Source organism: Aplysia californica, unplaced genomic scaffold (assembly GCF_000002075.1).
Source record: "Aplysia californica isolate F4 #8 unplaced genomic scaffold, AplCal3.0 scaffold00151, whole genome shotgun sequence".
NCBI lineage: Eukaryota > Metazoa > Mollusca > Gastropoda > Aplysiida > Aplysiidae > Aplysia > Aplysia californica.
Genome location: NW_004797421.1, coordinates 86681 through 88791, shown reverse-complemented (window position 1 = coordinate 88791; position 2111 = coordinate 86681). Strand labels below are relative to the sequence as shown.

Here is a 2111-nt window from a genome sequence, read left to right as displayed (position 1 = left end):
TTCACACATATCCATACACGTACATATATATACCTATATATATCCATACCCTCCCTCCCCCTATATATAATGTCTATTTTAATAATAATAATAATAATAAATAATAATAATAATAATAATAATAATAATAATAATAATTAATATACATATTATTATACAAAACTGCTGAACTTTTACCAACAATCTGTTAATAGGGGCGTTAAACCTATACCATTTCATTTATTTTTTACTAACAATCATTTATTATGTTGACATTAGGTGTTCAAGTCATACCACACCCTCACTGTGCTAGCAAAATGGTATATCAATTTTTAACAGTTTTTTGAGATAAATGGGGGGAAAACTTGTTTAATTAGAGCATTTTTCATCTTAAAATGGTATGACTTGCCATGCACTTTTCCTTTGAGACTGCCAGAAATCCTCTGGTAGAATAATGCTACCCGGAACTTTAAAATCATGGGATATAGATGAGTTGTGCCATTTCACATCTAACCATACCACTCCTACCATTCGTACCGCCTACGCTAAAAGCCAAAGCAACCTCCTTGTTCCTAACTAGGTACAGCAATTTCCCTGTCCGACTTTGGTATGAAGGCTACATCATCTGGTCACCTACGGTCCTTCTGACCACCTCCTGTGACATCGTGGTTACCTACTATCCTTTTGACACTCAGGTAAGAGGATCAATTGGTCACTCAAGTGGCACCTGTCTGAAAACATGGTTAGATCAGTAAAATAACAAACAATGCCCCCCCCCCCCTTTCTTTTTGCCCCTTTCAATTTAAAACATGCATTCTGCCCTAATGCACATATCCCGGCTCGCCGATAAGATAAGATAAAATAAGATAAAATAAGATAAGATAAGATAAGATAAAATAAGATACGATCATCTCTCTGTCTGTCTGTCTGTCTGTCTGTCTGTCTGTCTGTCTGTCTCTCTCTCTCTCTCTCTCTCTCTCTCTCTCTCTCTCTCTCTCTCTCTCTCTCTCTCTCTCTCTCTCTCTTTCTCTCTTCCTTTTTCGTTCTCTTTTGCGTGCACAAACACAAACTCAAGCACACTAACAAACAAAACAAAAAACTCACGTAGACATACAACAACAAAATAGCCAAAATATGTGAATATCATGTTCTTTTCAGATTTGCTCGATACAATTTGAAACAGTGATATCTGACAGCGAAGAACTAGACATTTTCATAGACACCGTAAGTGATAAAAAGTAAACTTTGTTGTTGTTGTTGTTGTTGTTGTTGCTATTTTTGTTCTTGTTGTTCTAGTTGTTGCTGTTTTTGCTGTTGTTGCTGTTGTTGTTGTTGTGGTTGTTGTTGTTGTTGTTGTTGTTGTTGTTGTTGTTGTTGTTGTTGTTGTTGTTGTTGCAATTCGTCCATCGTAGTTTTTGACAGATTATAATTTATTATTGGTTTATCAATGCAATACATAAAGATAAATAGATAGACGGAGTTATAAGAGTATAAGTAGTATATTAGATTGGAATGTGAGAGAGGAAGACAGGTAGATAAAAAGAAAAGCAGGTATACAGAAAGATAGACAGACTGGCAGACAGACCGGCAGTGTAACGAATAGATAGATAGATAGATAGATAGATAGATAGATAGATAGATAGATAGATAGATAGATAGATAGATAGATAGATAGATAGACTTTGAATGTCAATAGACAAATAGATAGATTGTTTTGGAGGCCGGTAGATGGATAGAATAGATTTGAATGGAATAGAATACAATAGATAGATAGATCGATAGATAGATAGAAGGATAGATAATGTGTTTCTTCCAACAGACGGATCCCGTTAAGACAGCGCGGTACAGTCAAGACGGGTCGTGGATTCTGGTGGCCAGTTCTGCCGAGAACCTGAGCGACCAATCTGGCAAGCCTGCCATTAAGTTCTCGTTCCTCCTGAAGAGACGCACAACTTTCTTCATCGTCAACATTATCCTGCCTGTGAGTTCTGCTTGACTTGATTTTTCTCTGCCTTTTTCTTTCTTTCGTTCTCTTTCTCTGTTTCTTTCTTCCTATCTCTGTCACTTTTCTCGCCCACTCTATCTATCTATCTCTCCGTCTCTCTCTCTCTCTCTCTCTCTCTCTCTCTCTC

The 2111-nt window shown here is 36.8% G+C and overlaps 1 protein-coding gene across 1 annotated transcript in view; it reads left to right on the top strand.

Moving 5' to 3' along the window:
* The window catches only part of LOC101855558 (neuronal acetylcholine receptor subunit beta-3-like), an 11923-nt gene that overhangs the window by 3889 nt on the left and 5923 nt on the right, over positions 1 to 2111 (top strand). The window contains exons 3-5 of the mRNA XM_013081904.2: positions 560 to 674; positions 1138 to 1203; positions 1799 to 1960. Coding sequence (XP_012937358.2) covers positions 560 to 674; positions 1138 to 1203; positions 1799 to 1960 — 343 coding nt within the window. The remainder of the gene's footprint in view (positions 1 to 559; positions 675 to 1137; positions 1204 to 1798; positions 1961 to 2111) is intronic.